Source organism: Cololabis saira, chromosome 8 (assembly GCF_033807715.1).
Source record: "Cololabis saira isolate AMF1-May2022 chromosome 8, fColSai1.1, whole genome shotgun sequence".
Classification (NCBI taxonomy): Eukaryota; Metazoa; Chordata; class Actinopteri; order Beloniformes; family Belonidae; genus Cololabis; species Cololabis saira.
In genome coordinates, this window is record NC_084594.1 from 42,544,540 (window position 1) to 42,570,521 (window position 25,982).

A 25,982-nucleotide genomic window follows, 5' to 3' on the forward strand; every position below is an offset into this window, starting at 1 on the left:
CGCGCATGCTCCGGGAGGGAAGTGTTGGCGCCCCCTGCTGGTCATTTACACAATCACAATCACGATCAGAATCAGGTTTATTTGGCCAAGTCAGGTCAAACAAGACAGGGAATTTGACTCGGTTATTTTCGCTCACAGCAGCGCCCCCGTCGCCATGGTAACAGGGCTGCGTACAATCCACAATTTTACCCACAATGCAACACTGTGTGTGATGACGTCACATATGCGTGTAAAGCTAAATATCAAGTTCCACTCGTTTATTTCTTTTCAATATGGTGTTCGAATCTCTGTATTTGTATGTTACCCTTGTTCTTAATGTTTCATTGTATATAAAGATTTAAATAAAGAATAAAAAAATAAATAAATTAAAAAATAAAGTTGGAGGCTCGTTTGCCCTGGAGAAACCGAAAAAAAAAAGTTCCACTGACGTCATAACCTGCGTCATTTTCTCCTTTGATCCGAAGGTATAAATAGAACCAAGTCCATCATCACGTTCGTTTTCACCACAGCCTTTGAAAGAGAAACACACAGGCCGTTTGCTGTTAACAAACTTAACTTACAACTTTGCAAAAATGCCAAGAAAGAAGAAGGGAACAAGTGCCAACCTCAACACACACTATATGGAGTGTGATATGCTCATCAGTTGTATTGAAAGTTTCAATTTCAACTTGCAAACAGAGGAAAAGAAAACATCTGAAGCAGAGTCCAAAGCGGCTCAACTGTCCAAGGAATTGGAAGAAATCAAACTGCAGATTGAAAAAGAAAAATCGGTCACAGAGATGTACGTCAACCAGGGCAGAGAGGAAGAGCTAGAAAAAAAAGAAGAGCAGAGGATCTCCAGCTACGTCCAGGCGGAGAAACAAAAAAACAAGTCTCTGCAGGAAGAAATGCTCACAGTTCGGATTTCACACAAGGAGCTGACTCTGAGCTACAAATCTGAGGTAGAAAAGGTGGTGGAGCGGGCTGCCACACTCGAGCAGGAACTGGAGACAGAAAGGAAGTCAAACCAGGACAAAGTTTCTCAGGACCAGCGGCTCATCAACAAACTGAGAGCTGAACAGGAAGATCTCCGTCAACAGATGACGAAAGAAATGACCTTTCTGAGACAAAACTCAGAAGAGATGGAGCAGAGTTTACGGGCAGATCTGGACAAGACCAAGGCCTCATACCTGGAGCTCTGCTCCAAGTATGAGGCTGATGTTTATGGAGGAAGGAAGGAGGTGGAGGAACTGCAGATGGATATAAACTATTATATAAAGACTCACACGCAGAACATGATGGAAAATCTGCAGTTTATCAAAAAACTCAGAGCTGAGCAGGATGCTGAACGTGAGAAACTGTCCAGGGAGATCGCCTCTTTCAAACAAAGCTCCATCCAGCAGGAGGAGACATATCAAAGTGAATTGGACAATCTAAAAAGTGAACTTCTGGAGATCACAAAACTACAAGAAGAAGCTCTAGCCGAGAAAAGAAAGAAGCCACCTTCATTTTGGAAGCGAGTCAGACACTTCCTGGGTTTAGGGAAATCTGAAAAACGCAAGAAAAACAAGACCCTGGCCAATTAGAGCACTTAAAATCCCTGTCCTGCCCTGTCATAGGATATATCTGTATGGGTTTTTTCTGGCTGCTCGGCTTCTCCCAAAGACAAAAAAATATGGTGGAGGAGTTCAAGTATCTCGGGGTCTTGTTCACGAGTGAGGGAAAGATGGAGCGTGAGATTGACAGACGGATCGGTGCAGCGTCCGCAGTTATGCGGTCGGTGTACTGGACCGTCGTGGTGAAGAAGGAGCTGAGTCGAAAGGCGAAGCTCTCGATTTACCGGTCAATCTACGCACCTACCCTCACCTATGGTCATGAACATGAAAGGACAAGATCGCGGATACAAGCGGCCGAGATGAGTTTCCTCCGCAGGGTGGCTGGACGCTCCCTTAGAGATAGGGTGAGGAGTTCGGTCACCCGGGAGGAGCTCGGAGTCGAGCCGCTGCTCCTTCACATTGAGAGGAGTCAGCTGAGGCATGTGGGCATCTGTACCGGATCCTCCTGGACGCCTCCCTAGGGAGGTGATCCAGGCATGTCCCTCCTCCCTAGGGAGGTGTTCCAGGCATGTCCCACCGGGAGAAGAGCCGGGGCAGACCCAGGACACGCTGGAGAGACTATGTCTCTCGCCTGGCCTGGGAACGCCTCGGACTCCCCTCGGAAGAGCTGGAGGAAGAGCTGGAGGAAGAGCTGGAGGAAGAGCTGGAGGAAGAGCTGGAGGAAGTGTCTGGGGTGAAGGAAGTCTGGGCATCTCTGCTGAGGCTGCTGCCCCCGCGACCCGGTTCCGGATAAGCGGAAGAAGATGGATGGATGGATGGACAAACAAACATCCATTTTAGATTTCCTGGTGACTGCAAATGGTTCATAGAAATGTGTGCAAACATGCTTTCATTGCAGGTGTTGATAAGGAGGTTGTAAGTTTTGACTGGGGAGATTTTAACTCTTGCTATGTCTGCGATAATATAATAATACTGTAATTTAGCAGACGCTTTTATCCAAAGCAACTTACATCTGAGGGAACAAACACACAGGGAACAATAAGGGTTAGGGTCTTTGGTCAGGTTCAGGGTCAGGGTCAGGTGGTTCATCTTGGCTGCCATTCTGGGGCTTGAACCTGAACCTCCAGACCTAAGCCCTTCTCTGTAGCCACTTTTTACATTTGTTACCAATAGCCCCTAAAGTCAAGGAAACCCACTTTAAAATAGCATCAGCTATATATCCTGTTAATGATTTGTTACACAGACGGTTTAAATTGGAAGTTGATCCTTGCATATTTTGTTCTTCTGAGGCCGAGACCATTGAACATCTTTTTTTTCAATTGCTCTTTTGCAAAGTCCTTTTGGTCTGACATTCATAATTGGTTATGTTTAAAAATGTATGAAATTCCTTGTAAGTGGAGTGGAAATACTCCCTCCTTTACTATATTTTTACTTTTTTTTACCAACTACTTTAAATCTATGAAAAAGATTGATATTATGAATAGAGTTGCCAAGAAACTGCACTCATCCATAACTCAGTCCTTGCATTCTTTATGATAAATAAAGTTAAAAAAAATCATTTTTGTACTGTTTGTTTTGTTTTTTTCAAAAACTTTATTTCACAAAAACATGAAGTTTACAAATTATATATCTTCAACAGAACATAGAAATCACATTTCATGCCAGGGGGGGTAAGAGTTTACAAGAAAACATTAAAATGAGCACATTATATTAATAGTTTTGATCGCCTTTTGATTAAGATAAAATTTAATGGAGTTGATGTACTGTTTGAGCTCATTGTAATAAGCAACAAAAGAGGGTTTTCTATGTGTAAATTTACATTTGTGAACGTGAATAGGTTAATAATGAATATTTCATTGGGTTCTGCCTTAATCCTGTCAAAGTCAAAGAGTCCAAACAGCACATCCCTTAAATTCGTCTTCAATATTGTTAACAATTAAATTACATATATCAATAAAGAGGTTTTGGACAATTAATGGGGCAGAGCCAACATAAATGAGTAATTGTTTCAATATTTACAGAACAGAAAGCACATTTCACATCAATGTCTATTTTAAACCTTTTAATAATATGATAATTAGAAGGATAAAATCTATGAATTATTTTAAACGATATTCCTCTAACTTTGTTGGTCAACAGGTATCGGTTGGGTAAGAGCAGACCTTTTTCCAGCCAATATGATCCATGTATTCCAGTGTGAGACCACATAAGGAACTGTGGTGACATCCTGTTTAAACAAGAATCTAATCAATGTATTGTTCTTACCACAGTTACAGGACAAACAGATTTTGCCAATTGGAGTATCAGTCAATGATAAGGATAATTGTTGGGTTTCCACTCTTGGTTGAGATCTAAAAAACATGCAAACACTAGAAGGGATTGCTCTAAATACTTTTGCAAAGTTGCCAGGTGACACAGGAATATTGTATTCTGCTAGAAACTCATTATAGGACTAGAGAAGACCGTCCCTGTTAAACAATTGAGCTACATATACAATGTTGTTATTAAACCAGTACTCAATTAATAGGGATTTATGTTTAAACAGTATGTCTTTGTTGTTCCACATGAGGTATTTGTGGGATGAAAAGTTGTGTTTAAAAATAAGAGACCTTGATAGGAAGGCATGACGGTGAAAGGAAGACATTTTTATCGAGATTTTATCAATATTGTAGTTACAGGTTTAAAAAAAGGTTTAATCCACCCAGTTTTGACAGAATATAGAGTTTCAAACAAAAAAGAAAGTCCAGACTGCTTAGAAGGTTCATCTAAGTCGTGTGACGAAGGTGCTTTTTGGTGGGAAAAAGGATATCAAAAAATAAGAAAAACCCAAGGCACTCTTCTGCAAATATAAAAAGCCTGTATTTAAATTGGCTATTTCATGTAGAAAAGATTTTAAAAATGGGTTACAGCCCACGCGTTTCGGCCACAGCCTTCCTGAGGATTTTTTAAAAATCTTTTCTACATGAAATAGCCAATTTAAATAAAGGCTTTTTATTGCAGAAGAGTGCCTTGGATTTTTCTTCTTTTTTGATAGAGTTAGGATTTTTGAAGAATTGTAAAAACTTTTGTACTGTTGTCGGCCTCGCTGCACTGCGGTAGACGGTCGACAGGGGGCGACAACGCGCGCCCGTGTCAACAGAAGCAACCGACGAGGAAGAGGAGGCTGTCTCTGCCTTCTCTACAGCCTGATTTATGGTCGGCGTTACACCAACGCAGAGCCTACGACGTAGGGTACGCGGCGACGCGTAACCTACGCCGTAGGCTCTGCGTCGATAACGCGGAACCATAATCCAGCCTTACCTCCCGGGTGAAGATGTCTGGCAGCGAAGACCTGCCCGGTCCAGATGAGCCGCTCAAATCCCCCGATCAGGACCGTTCAGAGCAGAGCGGATCTCCTTATAACCAAGATCTCAAGAGTGTCCTGGTCACCAGCGTTTTGAACCTGGAGGAGCTGGACGTTGACCTGTACAGGTAGAGTTGTAGTAACCGTCCCTTGAAAAACGGAACCGTCCCCCGTATTGAGCTGAGAAGGGATGCACTTTGTCCCGTTTTACTGTGAGAGTCAAAAAATAGTCATAAAATACCAATGGAAAATGGCATTGAGCTGTTGAGTTCATAAGTTATTGTTTTCTGTTTTACTACAACTGTAGCCTACAGTACGGAAAAGTATCAGGGCCAGGCAGGAGAAAAAATAAAAATAATATTTTAGAGGAGGAAGTTTTTTTTTTCATTATGCAGAAAATTGAAATACAATTTCGAGAAAAAAGTCGAAATTTCGTGAATAAAGTTGAAATTTCGCCGTTTTTCTCAACATTTCGCCTTTTTTTCCCAACATTTCGACTTTTTTTATTCGCCATTTCGACTTTATTCACAAAATTTCGACTTTTTTCTCAACATTTCGAATTTATTCACGAAATTTTGACTTTTCTCAACATTTTGACTTTTTTCTCAACATTTTGACTTTTTTCTCAACATTTCGACTTTATTCACGGAATTTCGACTTTTTTCTCAACATTTCGACTTTTTTCTCGACATTTCGACTTTTTTCCCAAAATTATACTTCAACAATATTCTCGACATTTCGACTTTTTTCTTAAAATTTCGACTTTTTTCTCAACATTTCGACTTTATTCACGAAATTTAGACTTTTTTCTCAACATTTCGACTTTATTCACGAAATTTAGACTTTTTTCTCAACATTTCGACTTTATTCACGAAATTTTGACTTTTTTCGCAATATTTCGACTTTATTCACGAAATTTCGACTTTTTTCTCAACATTTCAACTTTTTTTTTTCGCCATTTCGACTTTATTCACAAAATTTCGACTTTTTTCTCAACATTTCGAATTTATTCACGAAATTTTGACTTTTTTCTCAACATTTTGACTTTTTTCTCAACATTTCGACTTTATTCACGGAATTTCGACTTTTTTCTCAACATTTCGACTTTTTTCTCGACATTTCGACTTTTTTCCCAAAATTATACTTCAACAATATTCTCGACATTTAGACTTTTTTCTCAACATTTCGACTTTATTCACGAAATTTTGACTTTTTTCTAAACATTTCGACTTTTTTCTCGACATTTAGACTTTTTTCTCGAAATTGTACTTCAACATTAATCTCGATATTTCAACTTTTAGACTTTTTTCTTGAAGTGCATAATGAAAAAAAAATCTTCCTCCTCTAAAGTATTATTTTTTTCCTGCCTGGCCCTAATACTCTTCCGTACCTTCCGCCAGTCATGGCCTTTGAGGCACAAATATGTTTACAAGTTTTCTACAGACTTTCTGTTTGCACTTTTGTTATTGCACTAAAAATGTGCACTATTACAGGATGGATGTTCTGCTTTCTTTCTATTGTTTTATATTAATTTATACAATTTCAAGTTAAGCAGGGCAGGTTTCTGTTTAAGAAAGATACTTATTTTATTCAGTTCATTTTGTTATTTTGTATTAAAGTGAATTGCTGAATAATAATTTGTTTTCCATGTGTTCATGACATTCAAAAACATGCATCTAATTCAATTTGGGTTCGAGTCAAATAGTTAAAAAATTATTTCACTCACAAAAAAAAGGGGCTAGAAAAATTCACCACGCCAGGAAGGGGTGAAGGCAACCGGGTTGGCCGGTGTTCTGCCAATTTCTGCTACCTGCCGAGAAATGCTACTTTGTGGTTCTGCGCATGTGCACATGATTTTCAAAGTTTGATTGCCACGCTAAATTGATAATATGGGATGTTGAGTATTTGATCCTTCAAAAATACGCTACCCATGACATGAATTGCATTACACTTTGTGAACATTATACGATAAAGAGAAAAAACAATTCTATCGCTTTATTTGATATTCATTCAGTCATTCACCTTTATTTAACCAGGCAGGTCATTAATAACATTCTTATTTACAATGACGACCTGGCAAGAGACAAGGACCACAGGGAGGGAAAGGAAGTGGTTTAGGGAGTAAAACACAGTAACATTGTAGCTTTACAAAGGTAGAAAACCATTAGGTAGCATTTTTTTGGCAAAGCAGCAGAAATTGGCAGAACACCGGCCCTGCAGATGAGGGGTCCCTTATTTATTTAACAGGGAGTTGGCAACCCTATGTACAGGTAAACCCGGCTCAGGTGGTAAATGAGCTCCACACTGAGGCTTTTCATGTGAAACAGCTGTTGGTACACTGCCTTTCTTGCAGCACATTAATAGGGATCATTTCTACGATGCATTGGGGCTGAATTTGAATATCTGTGTGATGACTTTGTGTCCCCCGTAGGGGAACGCACCACTGGGTGCCTCGCAGCCAGCGGCTGTTCGGGGGTCAGATCATCGGCCAGGCTCTCGTGGCTGCTGCCAAATCCGTGGGCGACAAGCTCTACGCGCACTCCCTGCACTGCTACTTCGTGCGAGCGGGTAAGATGAGCTGACCAAGATGCAACATCTGTATGCAGGGCCGCCCCTGACCGAATTGGGGCCCTAAGCGATATATATAATTTGGAGGCCCCCCCACCCCACACCCTCACACCTCTCCCCATCCCAATGTATCGTTGGTACAAAATGGCCGTATAACACGCCATTTAATTTAACAACCTTTATCAATAATAACAAATGTACGGCATGTATAGATAAAATAGTTTGACTGTATGAGTCAAAAATAAATTAAAAAAATCCGCCTGAAATAAATAAATAATATGAGATGAATGCAGGGGGCGTTAACAAGGTGTTCATAAATGTTCAAAACCCAATTCTCCAGTCTAGACAGAGATTCCTCTGTATTGAGTGGCAGCTCAGGTGTTTGTGCTACAATGTTTTATTTCAATAACATCCCCACCTTCAAGTGAAGCACGAGTTTCCTCATGTCTTGCTCGCTCCTGATTGGTGAAGTCTTTTGAACGACATGTTAAATCTCACCTTCTGTAGTTTTGCAAGAGCCTGCCTGCTCGCTGCCCTCTGATTGGTCAGATGTCGAGTGCTGCCAATCATTGCGCGGTCAGATTAGACGTCTCTTTTCCCTCCTCCGCCTCACGATAGAGCACAAGTGCTGCCGTGCAAATGCGTCCCCTCGTGCAAAACGTGGCCCCCGTTGGAAGGCAAGGCAAGGCAAATTTATTTATATAGCACAATTCAACACAAGGTAATTCAAAGTGCTTTACATTGACATTAAAAGCGACAGGACATAATAACAAATAGGTAAGAATAAGAAAAGAAGTAAAATAATAAAAAGCACAAGCTGTTAAAATAAGAGCAGTAGAGTACAGCAAGTAAGTTTAATTTAAGAGTACGCTTGAGTAAACAGTAATGTTTTTAACCCTGATTTAAAGGAGCTGACAGTTGGAGCAGACCTCAGGTCTACGGGAAGTTTGTTCCACTATTTTGTTGGAAGATGAGGCCCTACGCACAGCGCTTGTTCTGCATTTAGGGAGGGCCGGCCCTGTCTGTATACACGTGTGCAGCATGAGGTCACCGGCCCGGGGAAAGTCACTGTTTCTCTTGTGTTCAGGGGACCCGAAGGTTCCCGTGCTGTACCAGGTGGACCGCACCAGGGATGGCCGCAGCTTCACCGTCCGCTCCGTGAAGGCCATCCAGCACGGAGAGCCCATCCTGATCTGCCAGGCGTCGTTCCAGGTGCTGCAGCCGAGCCCCCTGCAGTACCAGTGCACCATGCCGGTGGTGCCCCCGCCTGAAGACCTGCACACGGTGGAGGAGCTCATCCACCGCTATCTCAGGTGGACAATACTTTACAACTTACAGGTGTCTCTCTTTCTTTTCTTAAGTATGTGGGTGAAAACACACAGTATAGTCTGTCTTCCTCCTCCCAGTTTTTTATCCATATAATTAAATGTTACGCCGAAAAAAACGACATAAACACAAATATCTGCTCGGAGTTGAGCTGGGTCAACGTTAGGGCTGGGATTGATTCAAATGTCAAGAATGGATTCGATTCTGATTCTTAAGATTCAGAATCGATTATCACGCTTTGATTCGATCCGATTCGATTTGATTCTGATATTGATTTGGGTTAGTGTTATTAAAAATGTTTTTTCAGCTGTTGCATGAATTATATAACTGTAGTTATGCAACATATTAATACTAGTATTATATTGAGTATTGCAGCTAATGATGCTGTAAAGACCAATCAGCTCCCAGAATGCTGATAGAACTGCTTTCAGAAACATCGTGTGGGTCAGAATTACCAAACAGATCCAGGAAGGAATCAGTGTATGAAATCCGTTTTTATTTTTTCCAATTTTTGAGAATTTGGTTTTTAGCATTTTTTTGCAAATGTAACCCCAAGACAGTATATAAAGCAAAGAAATATAGACAATTCATGCAATTATAACTGAAAACTTTAATGTTTTCATACCTTTAAACATATTTAAAGGCAAAAACATGGCACCAGTTATTCTTGTGTCCAACAAAATATTCCTTTTTAGGGCATAAACAAAAAAATACCAAAATTTGTAATGTAATGATGAAAAAAAAATCGAGATTTAGACATACGAATTGATTTTTAGGAATTAGAATCGGAAAATCGATTTCTTTCAACACAGGCCTAGTCAACGTTGCTCAGTTTCAGTCGTCTTGCGAGCCACTTTCCTGCATGTTTTAGATGTTTCCCTGGAACAAATTAATGTGGCATTAGCAGTCTCAAGCAGAACCTGATGACAAGCTGACGGTGAGCCGTACATTTAAATCAGGGAAACATCTGAAAGCCTGTCCCTGAGGACCAGGCTGGTAAAATGCTGATCTTGACACCGGTGTGTCTTTAATCCGAGAGTGGTTCCAGCTGATTGGACTCAAGTTTAAACTGTTTCAAGTCTGTTAGCAGAGTAAGGGGATCGAATGACGAAAAAAAACATAAAAATAGTGCACAGTTTATCCTTTTATTGGCTCTCCTTTTTTTTTTACTTTATTTTTATTGAAGAAAAACACAGATATTCCTTGACAACATGACAGAATATATATGAAGGCGTTAAAGACAGTAACAAAATGGGGCCAGTGGGGTCTAGAAAGTTGAATAAAAATAATAAATGGACAGTTGAGACATTCCGCGTACCCCAGATTCTCCTCAGTTGGAGAGGAACCTTGCAATACTCAAAAACATCAGACCTTAATTGTAATCGAGCAGTTAAAGCCTCCATTCCATACGCCTCCCTTAGCTCCTGTTTCACCTGTGCCACTGTAGGTGGCTGTGTGTTCAACCACTTTATTGTCACCATTTTCCCAGCAGTCATCAAGAGTAAATGTAGCAAGAGCTCTTGTTCTCTTGTGTACATGCCTTCAGGAGTCGGATCGAAAAGACAATGACTTGGGGTGAATAGTATATCAATTCCCATAACTGTATCTATCTCATTCTTTACCCCCTTCCAAAAAGGCAATATCATTGGGCAATCCCAAAATATATATGAGTGGTCGCCAATCCCTCCACATTGTCTCCAGCAGTATATTGCAGCTGGGTTATTTGCAAATTTAGAGACCACAGAGGGCGTCTTGAAGAACCTAGGCTACGTTTACATGCAGTCAAAATTCGGGTTATTGCTAATATTCCAGTTACTGAAACATTCTGAATATTCCGTTTACATGGTAATTCATCATTTGGGATATCTGGATCAAACCAGCGACGCACGGAGAACATCATGACGCAATTCCCGTCATTTCTGCTTCTTCTTCCTGTATTTAAATTCAAAACAAATGCTGCTTCACGCAACTTTTTGCTCACCTTCTTGTAAATCTTCTATCCCGGTACTTTCTACCGTCTACAAATGCAGAAATGTTCATATCCTTCATTACATTTATGAAGTGATTAGTCTCCTCCTGGTCTTGTGTTTCTCCGTGTTTATAAGAACTTCCTGGACTCAAAAGACCAGGATTCCTTGTGAACAGAGCATGTGCAGAAAACAAATTCATGTTCTGTTTGATGGGGAAATCCCGTTGGTGTTTAGGGGTTATTGGTGTTTACATGGCTGTGCAAATTCGGGTTATTGCCAATATTCGGGTTTTAAAAGGGTTATTGTTGGGTATTGTTAGGGTATTGGTTATAGTTACTGCATGTAAACACAGCCCTAGTCTTCATCTTCCAGTCAAACTCCTTCCACATGTTACTATTGATACCTTTTATGACATCTGATGCACATTGTTTCCCACTCCCCATCTTCAGTTATAATATTTAACTCCAGCTCCCATTTGTTTTTAATATAAAAAGGGTTGTCTGATGTATCCCGTAGCAGATTTCTTTATAAGGGTATTGGCTCCTTTTTAAAGTTTGTTGTTCATGATGTGCAGACGTGGCTCCTCCACAAGAAACATGATGATCATGCTGTCATTTGTATGTGTGTGTTTTGTTCTACAGTGAACCAGACTTGACCGAGAGGGCAAAGGAAGGCCTTAACAAACTGTTGGCCAACGAGGTTCCCATTGAGATAAAGCCTGTCAACCCAATGCACTTTTATAGACTCGCCCCGGGAGAACCCAGGAGATTGTTCTGGGGACGAGCACGGGGTCATATTGGTAAAATGATCACATTCTCTTCATAAACACTTGTCCTGACTAATATCTGGATCAAATTATTTCTTTCTTAAGAATATATCAAGCAATTTAATGCAAATGTTGATGGATGATTCAGATAATAACCAAATATATGTGTAGAAACATCCTTTTTCTGTGTGTGTTTCTGCAGGTGAAGGCAACATGAAGCTGCACTGCTGCGTGGCTGCTTACGTGTCGGACTTTGCCCTCCTGGGCACCGTTCTTCTGCCCTACTCACAATACAAGGCCCAGTTCATGGCCTCCCTGGACCACGCCATGTGGTTCCACAGCACCTTCCGCAGCGACGAGTGGATGTTGTACGAGTGTGAAAGTCCGTGGGCAGGTCGGTGCACTCACGTCTCATCACCAGTACTCGAGTTGTAAAAAAAAATCAGGGGGAATGGTGGATTTGATCATATGGGGACAGATAATTTGTGCTGATTACAAATAATATAATATATTACAAATAATAGCAGTGACCAAAACACCTGCAGAAATACTGCAGGAATGACATAGCAGCAGTTAAATGCAGCCTTCTGTAAGCTTTAAATATCCACTGGGCTTACATCAAATACATCAAAACACAACAATAAAAAACACTTTTCTGAACTTATCAATATGACTCTGTCCTTCACAGGATAAGTAACATGGATCACTGCAAAAACTCAAAATCTTAACAAGAATATTTGTCTTATTTCTAGTTAAAATGTCTCATTTTAGTAAAACAAAATCTCATTACACTTAAAACACGACTCATCACTGGAAAAAACAACAATTTTCACCTGTTTCAAGTAGATTTTCACTTAAAATAAGTAGAAAAATCTGCTGGTGGAACAAGATTTTTTTGCTTGTAATAAGAAGGGTTTTTTATTTCGCAACAAACAATGTTTTACTACTGAGGCTAGAAAGAAACTTATTCAAGCTACATTTTTAAGCATCATTGACTATGGTGACATAATATATATGCATGCTGCCTCCTCCTTGCTAGAGAAGCTAGACAGTGTTTACCATGCTTCCCTGCGCTTCATTACCAATGCCAAATGGCTTACTCACCATTGTGTACTTTACCAAATGGTAGGATGGACCTCCCTCTATTTACGGAGAAAAATACACATGTATATCTTCATATATAAAACCATCTTGGGTAAGCTTCCTCCTTACCTTTGTAGTCTCATTTGTCGAGCCTCTAGCAGCTACAACACCAGATCTACTAGATGGCTACTTTTAAAAACTCCCAGAGCACTCACTGAATTAGGTAAGACTGCGTTTTCTTGCTTTGCTCCATCGGCATGGAATGGTTTACAAGAGCTCACCCACTTAAACACCCTGGTTTCGCTTGGCGAATTTAAATCTTTGTTAAGAAACAATTTACTTGAAGAATGTAGTTGTTATCTGTAGAATGGATATACTGTTTGATGTGGTTTTTGAGTGATGTATTTTGTATTGTGTATATTATCTGCTTGGCCAGGTCTCCCTTGCAAAAGAGATCTCGTATCTCAATGGGACTTCCTGGTTAAAGAAAGGTTAAATAAAAATAAATAAAAGAAGATAAATCTTGTCCCACTGGCAGATTTTCCTACTTATTTCAAGTGAAAATGTACTTGAAACAGGTGAAAATTGTCAAATAAGTTATTTTTCTGGTGTTATTTTTCTGGTGATGACTCTAAATGTTGAAATAGCAGTAAAACCACATTCATTGATGAAATGACATAAAGGATGGAAAGGGGGGATGGCAGTTTTACAGGGGGGGTGATTTGGACAGTTTTTATTTCAGGGGGGATGTCATCCCCTCATCCCCCCTCAACTCCAGTACTGCTCATCACCCTTACCCCACTCACTGCTCGGGCTCCGAAAACATCTACAGCTCGGAAGTAAACACTTTTCTCCCACCCGTGTAAATTGTTTTCCATCATTGCAATTTAAAAACAAAAAAAAAGTCCACAGACTTTTCAGAATAAGATATAATGATTAACTGCCAACTTCATGGCTTGAATATGGCTGCAGACTTTTTTTTCCCTTTTTTCAGCGACATATGAATCAAAATGTCATCCACGTAAATCATGTATCAAAGGGCATCTTTGCCAAAACGCATCAACACGCACGCACAAGTCTTTTGGTCAATTAAGATGAGGGCGTTGCTTTGTTCCCATTACCATTTGTTTTGAATTTGGATACAGGAAGGAGTAGCGGAAATGACGGTAATTGCGTCATGACGTTCTCCGTGCGTCGCTGGTTTGATCAAGATATCCCGAATGATTAATTACCATGTAAACGGAATATTCCGAATGTTTCAGTAACCGAAATATTAGCAATAACCCGAATTTTAACTGCATTTAAACGTAGTCAGTGTTTCAACAGGCAGCATAACCACTTAAACAAACAAACACATTGGTCATGCGGAAATCAGGCAGGAACACAACTCGCTGCCCTGTCTGCTGTACTTTATTTAGCAGAAGATGTAACTGTGAGTGGTAGTTTATCTGGATCCTAATGTTTAATCTGGATGTGTGTTGTGTTGTGTCCCCCAGGCAGGACCAGAGGACTGGTCCACGGCCGGCTGTGGAGGAGAGACGGGGTGCTGGCCGCCTCGTGCTGCCAGGAGGGCGTACTCCGAGTCAAACCGCTGGCAGAGACCAGCAAACTGTAGAAGCATTCTTTAAGAAGACATTTATTTTCAAATTATCAAGCGCTTATTTTAATTTTTTAATGTATATATTAACAATCATTAAATTCTGTCATGGAGTGCTTTTATGAGCTGTTTTAAAACACATTTTTAACCTTTTTTTTTATGACTAAAGGGATGTAACTCCTACTTTAAAGGGGACCTATTATGAAAAACAAGTTTTTTCTTGCTTTAACATATGGTGGTCTCCGCTCAGCCTGCCAACTCGGAGAAGGAGGAAAGCAACCAAATTCTGCAGTGTCTTCTACGACTTCTAGGAGCCCTTCTACGGCGCATTTTTTGTTACGTAACCAAAATGCAAACCACACACACAACTATAAAACCGTGTATCTGCATGCGAGTGTCCGACTATCGTAGCACTGCGTGACATCGTACTCTCTGTCCATCTCCCTCCAGCAGCTGCCACTTTATTGAGGTTTTTGTAGTGAAATGAGGAGGAATCATAGAGATAACTTCTCATTTCAACTAACTGGATCAGCCATTCCCCATCCGTGACCGTTTCCTACAGCGCTTTCAACCGGCTTTCAACGCGAGCGACAGGAAGAAAATAGAAGCAGGGCGACAAATGTTCAGCTCAAAACGGCGCGTCGCTGCATCCAGTTAGTACAGTCCAATAGAAAATAAAACAATGGAATTATTTTTGTTGGTGACGCTCGCTCGCATTGCATGCAGTTATTAGGACACGGTGTAAATAACTCCGCCGGCCGGAGCTTCCACCATTTTTTGTAGCGGTGTATCGCGTCATTCAGGCAGCCAATCACATTATCATAGCCTCCCCCGCCCAGGGGTTAGAAACAGTAAAAATAAAGACTTGGCTCAGAGGCTGAATTTCTAATTTATTTAGCAAAAACAATCAAAAGCTTGTTTTTAAGACATTCAAGGCCTGTTTAAAATAGACATTAGATGCCATAATAGGTCACCTTTAAGGCAACATTGAAGTTGCTCACACAGCAACAATGACCTTGAGCTCCCACAGGCGGAGCGCCTGATCTATCCCCGCGACCAAACGCTGCACCAGAGGCAGAATAAATGTCCGTGACGTTAATACCCTCCCATCTGTGAGCCGAGGCCAGTACAGCTCAAGCCATCTAACCTGCTGGGATGCCTAACCTAAACTGTGACAAGGTGGTCATTGAAAAGGCTGCTGATCAACCACCGCCCAACAAACAACAACTCCCATCCTGCCACTCTTGGTTGGAAAGGGTGGGTGAGTGGAGTGGTGTCATGCAGGCGGATTCTGCAGTGTTTGAATCCATCAACATTCCACTAAGCAAGTTGGATAAGCTTGACTTGTTCTGTTCAAGTCGGTCATGAGCGCGAAAACCCCAGTGTTTATAAATGAACAGATTGTTTTTAGGTATCCTGTTCATAATTATAACACTAGAGGTTCCAATCAGCTCAAATTACCAATTCCAAGGACCAATCATCTTAAGAGATCTTTTATTTATAGATCAGTGACTTTGTGGAATAACCTGCCTCAAAACCTCTGCTGCATATACACAAAATTAACTTTTAAAAAGAATCCTAAAGTCTACTTAACATTGTAAAGTTTTTGTGGTCTGTTTGTTCGTTCTTTTTGCATTCTGTATTATTTAATAGTTTTCTTTTCTTTAATTTAATTGTATCTATTGAACTTGTCATTGTGCATTGAGTTAAATCATGTAATCACTTTGTATTTGCAATTGTATAATTCTGTATGTTTCTTTTTTTTTTGTGGACCCCAGGAAGACTAGCTGGTTGCTATGGCACCAGCTAATGGGGATCCTTAATAAAATCAAAAAATCTAATCAAATCTGTAAGGGAAAGGAGATTAATTAAAGGAGCTTGAGGCCGGATTGTGGCAGGATTTATGAAAAAAATTTGTATACGTTTTAAGTTTTCTAGTAATAATCTCAGATGAAGCGTTTCAAACCCAAAAGAATGAGTCCTCTAGCGTATCTCTCCGTTGCCTTGAACAGGCTGTGTGCTGCAAAATGTGCTGCAATTCGGTCCCGAATTTCCCGCGCTGTCCTGCGGATGTGACGTCACATGACGCTGCATGCACGTTCTCCCGTGCCGGCTTCACTGTTGGCTGCAGTACCCCCGACGGCCGTCGTGGTGAAGGGTGGCGCTAGAGAGTCTCATTTCTTAAAAGGAGCCTCAAGCTCCTTTAATTATATTTTTTTGTTTTGGGTAAAAAATTGAGGTTTTAACGGATGCAAGCTTATTATTTATTCATGTGAGATTAGAAGCGGGGTGGGCCTGCCTGGTCCTCGGATGTCACTGTATGTGAAAACATTCTAATTTTGATTCTTATTGAACATAGAACTCTACATTTACATTTGTATCACAACAATTCTGTCTCTCTTGTCGGACATCCCTCCTCGTCTTTCAGCTCACGCCAGCGAGTGAACGCCGGGCAGATGTTTATTCTTGTCCGGGCATTTAGATTGTTACTCTCCCGCTTTCTTTTTTTAGCCTCCTCCGATAAAACTTTTATTTTCTTCGTTTTTTTCGCTGCTTCGGCCATGATACCAGATTCTCTGAGCTCTCGCTCCACGCCCCGCCCATTTTCGTCTCCACTACGAATCGGGAAGGAGGGGGAAGTGACGTATGCCGTAAAGCAGTCAAAGCCGTAAAAATGTGTAGTTTTTTAGTGTGGCAGGGTTCCTACCATGCTCCTCAAAGTTACATAGTGCCAGTGAAGGCGATACAGACCCCTCAGACCATGACAGAGGTTCATTAAACCTGTTGGAAGTTGATGTTCCATCACAATGATGATGATGAAATATTAGATTAAGGTGGAAAAGTTACGTAGTGCTGCTTTAAAGGAGCCGTCTGTAAGAAATGTCCAAAACTGGTACTGCAGTCACTTTCCAAATATTGTTGAGCGGCGTGTACCCTCCCCCTCCTCCCCCCGACCAGAGGTTGCCAGGTAGGCTGCAGAATGCAGCAGGAACGTAGGCTGCCATGGCTGCCATAATTAGAGCCGAGCTGGCAACCCGGATGCCGAAACTATACTGACTTGGTGATTGGGAGATAGGTGGAGGGTGGAGCTTCAGAAACAATACTGACTTGGTGATTGGGAGATAGGTGGAGGGTGGAGCTTCAGAAACAATACTGACTTGGTGATTGGGAGATAGGTGGAGGGTGGAGCTTCAGAAACAATACTGACTTGGTGATTGGGAGATAGGTGGAGGGTGGAGCTTCAGAAACAATACTGACTTGGTGATTGGGAGATAGGTGGAGGGTGGAGCTTCAGAAACAATACTGACTTGGTGATTGGGAGATAGGTGGAGGGTGGAGCTTCAGAAACAATACTGACTTGGTGATTGGGAGATAGGTGGAGGGTGGAGCTTCAGGCCAAAACAAAAAATGACAACATAAACATCAGTTGAGGGCTGCAACTCCTCTTTTTAAACTGGAATATCCTGGCTTGAGTGCTGTTGTCAGTGACATAAGTATTTGAAATGAACATGATTTTTAAATGTCTGTTGACATATCAGGGTCATTTTATGATTTGTTTTATTATTGCTCTTACAGCTCCTTTAATGCACACACAATGAATAACTAAGTCTCGGTTGACATCACTATGATGAAAGTATCCTAAAATTATTTCCTGAGTTTGACAATCTTGGAAAAAAGTAGCTGATATTGTTCATGTTTTCAGATACCTATTGCTGTCAATGTGCAATAAACTTCCTGTGTTCTTTGGGGGTTTATCTGCTTTGGGTTTTTGCATTCGCTGTCCTGTTATGTGCACGACGGAAGCAGAATTAGATGTACTCAAAAAAAAAACATGCCGACCCCTCCCCTTGTCCAACCTCACAGTAAACTGGGTAGTCGCCCAGAATCCACCCTGGTGGTAAATAAGCTGGTTCTTTGCTATGTTGTCAGTAAATTAAATCAAAACAGATGGGACCTCATTTTATTCCGGCACCACCCAATCATGACGTCTGCATCTGGTCCAACATCTGGAGCTGAAAGAGAGGAAAGAGAACAAGGTGAGAGACAAGTCCAGCATAAAGTTGTAAAGAGCAAAAACTCAAAATCTTAACAAGAATATTTGTCTTATTTCTAGTTAAAATGTCTCATTTTTAGTCAAAAACTCTCATTACACTTAAAACAAGACTCATTACCAGAAAAATAACTTGTTATTTGACAATTTTCACCTGTTTCAAGTAGATTTTCACTTGAAATAAGTCGAAAAATCTGCCAATGGAACAAGATTTATCTTCTCATCACAAGCAAAAAAATCTTGTTCCACTGGCAGATTTTTTCTACTTATTTTAAGTGAAAATGTACTTGAAACAGGTGAAAATTGTCAAATAAGTTTTTTTCTGGTAATGACTCTTGTTTTAAGTGTAATGAGAGTTTTTGGCTAAAAATTAGACATTTTAACAAGAAATAACAAATATTCTTGTTAAGATTTTGAGTTTTTGCAGTGATCCTCAAAAGCAAATGAAAGGTTCTAAAGATTCCGTAGTGAGTTGCAGTAAAACCAATAACTAATAATTATTGTAGCAGCAGATGTTGAGCAGTAATGACTAACACAGGAGAATGTGGTCTCTTTTTCTGGTACCAATTATAAAGCTGCAGCATTTTGAAATCAACTGAATACTTATCAGTTACTGGGACATCTATTAGTGTTTTATAATAGTCCAGTTTAGAAATGACAAATAGGCTTTGGTGTTCTCAATATGCCTCTTATAGGACAGGGGGCTGTGCAGTGTTACGCAACGGTAGAGTGGGTTTGGGCAGTTCTCCAAGTGTGGCCCTGACCAGGTAATGTTAACCTTTGTGCTGTCTTCGGGTCAAGGAAGGAGGAAGAGAAGAAGGGAGGAAAGAAGGAAGAAAGGAAGAATGGAAGGAAGGAAGGAATGAAGGAAGGAAGGAAGGAAGGAAGGAAGGAAGGAAGGAAGGAAGGAAGGAAGGAAGGAAGGAAGGAAGGAAGGAAGGAAGGAAGGAAGGAAGGAAGGAAGGAAGGAAGGAAGGAAGGAAGGGAGAAAAGAAGGATGGAAGTAAGGAAGGAAGGAACGGAGAAAAGAAGGAAACGAAGGATGGAAGGAAGGAAGGAAGGAAGGAAGGAAGGAAGGAAGGGAGAAAACAAGGAAGGAAGGAAGGAAGGAAGGAAGGGAGAAAACAAGGAAAGAAGGAAGGAAGGATGGAAGGAAGGAGGGGAAGAAGGAAGGAAGGAAGGAAGGAAGGAAGGAAGGAAGGAAGGAAGGAAGGAAGGAAGGAAGGAAGGAAGGGAAGAAGGAAGGAAGGAAGGAAGGAAGGAAGGAAGGAAGGAAGGAAGGAAGGAAGGAAGGAAGGAAGGAAGGAAGGAAGGAAGGAAGGGAAGAAGGAAGGGAGAAAACAAGGAAAGAAGGAAGGAAGGGAGAAAAGAGGAAGGGGAGAAGGAAGGAGAGAGCAGGAGGAAAGAAGGATAGGACAATTAGGTCATTTTGACCCAAAGACAGCACAAGGGTTAAGATGAAATGTGCACACCTGGGTTTTTGATGGGTTGGCCCTCAGGTGGTTTTCGTGGAAGTTTAGTGCATTCATGAGGTTCTTCTCCACGGCTTGGAAGGGTGTCCTCTTGTGATGTTACGCAGAGGTCATCTGCATACACGAAGCATTGGGTAAGTTGGTCCACTGGTCGGTCATTTGTGTAGATGTTGTACAGCATTGGAGCAAGCCCACTGCCTTGTGGAAGGACATTTCTTTGTCGACGCCAGCGGCTGTTCTTGCCATTCAGGGCTACAAAGAAACTCGGGTTCGTGATCAGGCTGCCAATGAGATCAGCAGAGGTGGTGGTAACGAGTTACATTTACTCCGTTACATTTACTTGAGTAAGTGTTGGGAAATGTTGTACTTTTAGGACTAGTTTTGAATCACTATACTTTTAACTTTTACTTGAGTAGATTTGTGAAGAAGAAACTGTTCCTCTTACTCCGCTACATTAGGCTACGTGGAGCTGTTACTTTTCTTTTATCCCTTTTATCCGCGTACGCGTCAATCTCATGACATCACTGAGTGATTCTTTGGGAAAAATGTTTGTTTTTGCATGTTTTGTCACATTTACACAGACTCAAACACACACAGTTTCCATGAGTTCATGGGCTTGTTCTAGTTCTGCCTGGTTAAAAAAGAAAAGTACAAAGGCTTGAAATTTTGTGCTACTTGTGCTCAATTTATTTTTTTATTCTGTTATTCTTTTATTTATTTTATTATGTATTAAAGTACTTGAATTTACTTTAAGATTATTTTAATTTAAGCTATTTTTTTATTAATTTGAATTTATTTTATTATTTTATTGATTTAATTTGCCTGAAGATGATTATTTTGTACTTTTGTCTGTTTGAATGGTTGTGTTAAAAAAATAACTCAGACGTTACTCAACAGTTACTCAGTACTTGAGTAGTTTTTTCAACAAGTACTTTTTTACTTTTACTCAAGTAATTATTTGGATGACTACTTTTTACTTCTACTTGAGTCATATTATTCTGAAGTAACAGTACTTTTACTTGAGTACAATTTTTGGCTACTCTACCCAGCTCTGCTACACACCCACAAACACACGTACTGTCCTGCTCAACAACTCAGAGTTAGGTTTCACGTTAACCGGACACGCCCAAGCCTTTGCGTAATCAATAATTAACTGTGTGCGTTTTACTGTAATCTAGCGGAGATAAAAACAGACGCATAGGAGACCAATATACTTTTAGTCCTTGGAAAAACTGCTGAAACCTCCAACAAGCAGCAAGATTGAGGCAGACAATGATGCAAACGAACAAACCAAATAAAAGAGCAAACTAACATACAGATATACAAATAAATAATCATGACGGAAATATACTAATCAGATTTGTACAGATTTGTCAAATCTGTAAGCAGTTAATTGATGGTGCGGGCTCATCATTAATGATGATTATTATGGTCCCTGGCTTGGGCGTGCCTGGTTAACGTGAAACTTAACTCTGAGTTGTTGATCTGGATTTAAGTTTTCATTTCTGGGAAGTGAAAGTTAAGTTGGTCTGACGCGATGCTGCTCGCCTCGGTGCTGCGCCTTTAAAAGCGTGTACGAGCCCACGCAGAGGAGAGTCTCCATCTGTGATCCAGAGGAAAGAAACGACCAATCAAACCTTACAGGACACTTCTGATTTGCTGAAAACATTCACATCATGAGGCGAGTATCCGGATTTTCTCCGCTCTGAACCCTTTTCTCATCTTCTTGTTCCTCTTATCTTTTATTATATATTTATAGTGTGCTTTATATTTTCATTGTTCATATATGCAGTACTCGAGTTGTAAAAAGAAATCAGGGGGGATGGTGGATTTTATCATATGGGGACAGATAATTTATGCTGATTACAAATAATATAATATATTACAAATAATAGCACTGACCAAAACACCTGCAGAAATACTGCAGGAATGACATAGCAGTTAAATGCAGCCTTCTGTAAGCTTTAAATATCCACTGGGCTTACATCTAATACATCAAAACACAATATTTAAAAAACAGTTTTCTGAACTTATCTGATTCTGTCCTTCACAGGATAAGTAAAATGGATCACTGCAAAAACTCAAAATAAGAATATTTGTCCTATTTCTAGATAAAATGTCTAATTTAAGTAAATAAAATCTTATTACACTTAAAACAAGACTCATCACTGGAAAAAACAATAATTTTCACCTGTTTCAAGTAGATTTTCACTTGAAATAAGTAGAAAAATCTGCCAGTGGAACAAGATTTTTTTGCTTGTAATAAGAAGATAAATCTTGTCCCACTGGCAGATTTTTCTACTTATTTCAAGTGAAAATTTACTTGGAACAGGTGAAAATGGTCAAATAAGTTATTTTTCTGGTGATGACTCTAAATGTTGAAATAGCAGTAAAACCACATTCATTGATGAAATGACATAAGGGATGGAAAGGGGGGATGGCAGTTTTACAGGGGGGATGATTTTGACCGTTTTTATTTCAGGGGGCATGCCATCCCTCATCCCCCCTCAACTCGAGTACTGCATATATGCTCCTATTTCCTTCTTGCTCATTTCTTGTCTCCTCCCTTCTTCTATTCCCTCCCTCCTGATCTCCTTCTTGTCTCAGCCATTATCTTAAAAATAATCCGATACTTTTAAATTCCCCTTAAATTCGCCCTCTTGTTTCAAAACATTTTGTTTCCAGTTAAATACTAGTTTTAAATGCTATATATCTTGATTTGATCATTAGACGTTACTGGATCAGTTTGCCTGTTTACAGGCGGGACAGGTGAGCATCCACCCGTTTACCACTTTTACCTGTCCAGATGGATCCAGAGGTATGGCGAGCTAAAAGGGTAACAAAACCCAATATTATGTAACGAAACAGAGTTTAAAATACCAAATGATGATGAAAAAAGCATTTGTGAACAGCAAAAATAACATTGTCGTGTAAACCTGTTCTACCTGTCAGGTAAGATAAGAGATAAGATAAGATATTCCTTTATTTTCTCCCTCAGTGGGGAAACTTATTTTGTTGGCAGCAGTACACTTAGCACACACATGCAGGGGAAGGGTAAAAGACTAAAAAGTAAAAAATAAAAAATATATAAAAAATACAAAAATGATGTATATATAAAATATGTAAAATATGTATAATTACAGAATAGAATAGAATATCCTTTATTTTCTCCCTCAGTGGGGAAACTTATTTGTTGCAGCACACACATATAGGGGAGGGGTAAAAGGACTGAAAAGTCAGAAATAAAAAATATATAAAAAATACAAAAGATACGTATAAAATATGTATAAAATATGTATAAAATAAACAGCATATGAACAGTATATACAGATAAACAGTGCAGAAAAAAAGCAGGTGGAGTGTGAGGTAGATTGGCAGATATTGCACGTCTTATGTTATTGCACATATTATTGTCATATTGTCTGTTGGCTATTGAGAGCAGGCATGGTTATATAGTCTGATAGCAGCGGGGAGGAAGGACCTGCGATGCCTCTCGGTGGTGCATCGTGGGTGACGAAGCCGGTCACTGATGGAGCAGTATATACAGTAGAAGAAAAAAACAGTGCAAAAAAAGCAGGTAGAGTGTTGTGAGGTAGACTGGTGGATATTGCACATATGATTTGCACATCTTATATTATTGCACAGTTATTGTTATTAACAGATTAACAGATTATTTGCGTCACTGAAAGATCCTTATTTGCAGCGTTTAATGAGCACGTGTATAAACCGCCGCAGCCTATTAAAACACCATGAAAAAAAATGTTATTCAACTACAACACATGTAAAACGCAGTATTTTATTAAAGCAGGATTATATCTGAGCGGACAGTGAAGAATAAGAGCCGACCAACTCATCCATCGATAGGACCCGCCCCTTAAACCCAGATGAGCCAATGGCTGCTGAGTATCAGTTCCACAGGGATCAGAAGTTAGATCTGAACTCCTGTCTTTACAGATGAAAATAATTAAAGTAAATGAATATAATCCTCCTCTGTGGTGCATGAACAGTGTAGATCCTGGATGCTGCCATCTGTTGTCATGACGACAGGAAACCCTCCCCTACAAACATTCAGTTGCCATTGTACATCTGTAAACAGCACTGGTGGTACTCTGGTCAGCTCCCACCCTTTCATTCATCCATCCTTGCTTCATTGTTTCCTCCATCCTTCCTTAGTCCCTACCTTGCTTCTTTTTGAAGCTCCTAACTTCATTTTTATTTCGAGGTTTTACATCAGATTGTGTGACATTTTTAAACGTCTTCTCCTCAGTGCTGCTCAGAGCCCGTCCACGTTGGAGTCCAGAGTGAAGGGCCTGGAGTGCCACTTCACCTGGGACCTGGATTCCAGCCCTTCCAGACTGATCCGTAGCAGGGACGAGCTGGAAGACATCGGCACCGACGAGGGAAATCTCTGGCTGGGTCATGTTTACAACCTGCAGGGTTTCATCTGCTATAAGCTTGGTGATGAAGAAAAGGCCCGGCGTTTCCTCAGCCAGGCCACCGAAGCCTTCCGACGGCTGAAGAACACGGATGAAGGTCCCTGGTTGGTGGTGAATTTCGGGAATCTGGCCTGGCTGCACCACCTTCTGGGAGAAGACAAACAGAGTCAGGATTACCTGTCAAAGGTTGACGCCCTGCTGAGGGAACACCCATCTCCATCCCAGGATGAGCTCCACCCGGAGATCTGCGCAGAGAAGGCCTGGACCCTGATGAAGTTTGACAAAGACAAGAAGCAGCTGGCTGCAGATTACTTCCAGAAGGCAATCGAGATGCAGCCGGACATGGTGCACTGGCGGACCAGCCGCGTGATTGGGAGGGTGAGCGCTCAGAAGCACAGTGACACAGACCTGGATCAGGACATCTGGAAGGAGATGGGAGAGGCCAGAGAGCAGGATCCAGATGACTCGTACCTCGCTGCCCTCGAGCTGCTCATAAAAGCAAAGAAAGGAGAGCAAGTCAACGATGAAGCTCATGAGCTGGAGGAAAAGATTATACTGAATCCTGTCAGCAGTTACAGCGGGATCAAGGTCTTGCTCAGGGTGTACAGACAGCTGGACGACATCGACCAAGCCATCAATTTGGCAGAGAAGGTCCTAAAGGACTATCCTGATAATCGATACCTGAAGAGGTGCGCCGCACTCTGCTACAAATGGAGAATCGTTTTCTTCAGGGACGGTCGTCCAAACCCATCTAGAAGCATGATGGAACGAGCCATCAGCCTGCATGAACAGATGATTCCTCTTTACCCCGATTCTGCCCTCATGAAGAAGCTCGACCTCGCAAACTTACATGCAAAAGCAAGCGGGGGCCTACAGAAGGCAGATCGTATTTACCAGGAGCTGCTGAGGCGGGACCTGGAACCTGCAGACAAGCAGCTGGTCTACAACAGCTACGCCAAATACTTAAACTTCGAGCGGCGAGACTGGGACAGGTCAATCACCTACCACATGAAGACAGCAGAGATCCGTCTGGAGTCCCACGCCAAGCAGAACAGCATCCGAGCGCTGAAGAAGATCAGCGAGCGAGGCAGGAACAAGAGGTGTAGAGAAATCCAGATGTTCCTGGAAACACTGCCGGAGGACCAGCCGGAGTGAGCGTTCAACAACAGCTGGACAACAAAGTGTATTCCTCATAACTGCAAATACTCATTAACAGCTGAGTTTAACTGATGTTTAGACGAGAGAAAAGAGATTTGGCTTTTTAATTCACCTGCTACCAGAAAATGTACGTTACTGCATAAAAGTATGTTTCAGTGTGATGTAATCATGTTTGTATAAACTCACGAGTCACAGCTTGTTTCTTTGATAATTTGATTGCACCTGGGAACCAGTGGGCGGGATTGGTCCCAATCAAGGCTCCAACTAAGGGAGGGCCAAGTCTAAACCACGGTAAACCTTGTGTAAGTTTGCTTTGAATCTCCAATAAGAAAACCTAACTGAGAGAAGTTGTCTGTCTTTATTTCTAGCGCCTTCTGTCCCTACACCGAGCTCAGGTCTCCTTCTTATCCTGAGGAGTGACGCTTCTTTTCACCAGGCAGGGTGGGGTTTCTCTGGCCGGACGTAGCGCGTGGAAGGATCACGTTATTCCGACCGGATCCCCCCCACCCCATCTGTTCCCCGGTTGGTCAGAGGGGGCAGTATAGCCCAGGACTGTGTGCATGTTTTTGTGAGGGTAGCTCCCGTTAGCTACCCAGGGGAACACGGGGAGAACATGCAAACTCCGCACAGAAAGGTCCTTTCGCCAACCCCACCCAGGGTGTGGGCGCTGAAGTCAT

The 25,982-nt window shown here is 41.1% G+C and overlaps 2 protein-coding genes across 2 annotated transcripts; both read left to right on the plus strand.

Annotated features, from left to right (window-relative positions):
- Positions 1 to 4,844: 4,844 nt before the first annotated feature.
- acot8 (acyl-CoA thioesterase 8) lies at positions 4,845 to 14,722 on the plus strand. Its single transcript, XM_061728740.1, has 6 exons — positions 4,845 to 5,006; positions 7,310 to 7,446; positions 8,534 to 8,759; positions 11,384 to 11,541; positions 11,711 to 11,902; positions 14,088 to 14,722. The coding sequence occupies exons 1-6, from the start codon at positions 4,849 to 4,851 to the stop codon at positions 14,204 to 14,206; spliced, it is 990 nt and encodes a 329-aa protein (XP_061584724.1). The 5' UTR covers positions 4,845 to 4,848; the 3' UTR covers positions 14,207 to 14,722.
- A 6,539-nt stretch (positions 14,723 to 21,261) lies between these two features.
- On the plus strand, positions 21,262 to 25,633 carry LOC133449575 (interferon-induced protein with tetratricopeptide repeats 1-like). The gene is made up of 2 exons (XM_061728741.1): positions 21,262 to 21,392; positions 23,979 to 25,633. The coding sequence occupies exons 1-2, from the start codon at positions 21,388 to 21,390 to the stop codon at positions 25,300 to 25,302; spliced, it is 1,329 nt and encodes a 442-aa protein (XP_061584725.1). The 5' UTR covers positions 21,262 to 21,387; the 3' UTR covers positions 25,303 to 25,633.
- Positions 25,634 to 25,982: the final 349 nt, after the last annotated feature.